Source organism: Belonocnema kinseyi, chromosome 3, assembly GCF_010883055.1.
Source record: "Belonocnema kinseyi isolate 2016_QV_RU_SX_M_011 chromosome 3, B_treatae_v1, whole genome shotgun sequence".
In the NCBI taxonomy this organism is placed as follows: Eukaryota; Metazoa; Arthropoda; class Insecta; order Hymenoptera; family Cynipidae; genus Belonocnema; species Belonocnema kinseyi.
This window is the reverse complement of record NC_046659.1, coordinates 33,469,074-33,471,041: the sequence shown is the minus strand read 5'-3', so window position 1 is coordinate 33,471,041 and position 1,968 is coordinate 33,469,074. Positions and strand designations below refer to the sequence as shown.

The window sequence follows — 1,968 nt, the reverse complement described above, 5'->3', positions numbered from 1 at the left end:
AAAAAAAATTATTGTACTAAATAAAAATTTTGTGCATTATTTTGAGGTTAAGTCATTTTTCATCTCTGCCTTTCCGATAATTTGGAAATTATTACAAAAAAAGTGTATGGGGACGTCCGTTACCATGTTCAGTATCATTTCATAAATCTTTAAGACAAAATATTTATTATTCTAGAAAGAAAGCCGGAGGAAGCTATAACTGGTAAAATTGACAATTTTCTAAGTATCACAGGCCCTTAACCTGTCGTTGGATCTGAGTGTTTTCTACTATTTCGGATTTTGTAGTTATCAATAATAGACTGAATGGATTGAAAAGTAATACGCTTAAACAAATCTTTTATTAACGTTTACGTATATATACGACTCGCGAAAATAATTATAGTATTTTTACAGATCGAAACGATATCTGTCTACCTGTTTGCATTAAAAATGATCTAATTTGGTGGTTTCCATGCTTCTATTTTCGGCCGAGTAGTACTATAGGGCATGTAAGCTTTACTCGTACCAGACATATTAGAAACATGATCAGCCATCCATTTATATTTCGGTCTTGAGGGATCCTGATGTGGTAGCAAATCGGTCTTGTAGTGCAGCCAGCCGAACCACTCTGCTGGTACTTGAGATCCATCATAGTTCAAACCTACTCTTTCTGAGTATATTACCCATCGATTGCGACCTAAAAAATCAAAGTAACGTTTAAAAATATATTGCAATACCATAATTATAATTCGAGTTGGTGTTTGATTCGATTGATTAGCTACTTTAATGCTCTACGAATAAGAATGTAATTCCTATTCCTTTATTCGTTATTCATTTAATAGTTATTTATCATTTAATTGTTCTTTGTGAATATCTTCATTTGCCTTATTCGCAAATCATTTTATTTTTCATTCAAATAATTTTATATAACTTTTTACTTAATTTTTATACATTTTTGGTTGGTTGAAAACCTGTTCATGGCTGGCATAGCTTTCAGTTCTTTAAACTGACCTTTACACAATTTAACGCCCTACAACCCTCGTGTTAATATATGTTTTGAATTTATATTCGTTACTCGAACTATCAACATATACTCTAACACGATGTTTTAAGGGTGCCTCCTGAATGTTTCTACGGACCGCTTTTACCGAATACTTCTACCCAATATAAAAAAAAGTCGTGTGATAGGCGAACTAAAAAGTTGAAATATTAATATTGAGAGAACTATCTTCACATTCGATACGTTTTGCTTTCAAATCTGGAGGCCAGAATGCTTCATCACGTCAAATTTCAAATGGCTAGAAATTAAAACGGTGTATCATGGACATTGGATAATCAGGTATATAGAAAGACAGGCAGTTGTAAACACTAGGGATAGTTGGGATATAAAAAGGTAGACAGTAGTGACTGCAAGGGATAATCAGTGATGCAAAGAGATAAGTCTAAGTAGAGACGAGGGATAGGGAGTGGAAAGAAAAAGATCATGTTTGTGGGATGCAAAGCATGCATTTTGAAATGACTGAATATCTCTTATCTTTATCTATCGACATGTTTATACCTTTTTGAACCTTTTTACTTTCAGAAGGTTTGAAGAATTTTGGAATTTTTCGCTTAAACGTTTTTTTTTTAATTAGGCATATAGCATCATAATAAGTGCCAAGCTTGTTAATTCTTACGAGATAAATTGATGGACCACCTGCAGTCATGATTTAGGGGCCATCCATATACCACGTGTCAGTTGGGGGGGGGGGGGGGGGGGGGGGGGGGGGGGGGGATGGAAAAATTACACACTTGTCCACGAGGGTGACCGGGTATGTCGAGCTATAATCCACGTGGACACTCGTTCCCCTAAATCTGTGAATAATGAACTGAAATCAGACAAGGTGTACTCGAGGTACACTCGAATTTTTCATATTGTGCTTTGAAGACCAATAATATCTATATTTTCATAAATACGTCCACGTGGACATATTAGTGGGGGGGGGGGGG

General features: G+C 35.3%; 1 protein-coding gene across 1 annotated transcript in view; it reads right to left on the bottom strand.

Annotated features, from left to right (window-relative positions):
• Positions 1-319: 319 nt before the first annotated feature.
• The window catches only part of LOC117169180 (probable NADH dehydrogenase [ubiquinone] 1 alpha subcomplex subunit 12), a 57,347-nt gene continuing 55,698 nt past the window's right edge, over positions 320-1,968 (bottom strand). The window contains exon 4 of the mRNA XM_033355407.1: positions 320-676. Within this exon, the coding sequence (XP_033211298.1) occupies positions 435-676 (242 nt within the window). The 3' untranslated portion in view covers positions 320-434. The remainder of the gene's footprint in view (positions 677-1,968) is intronic.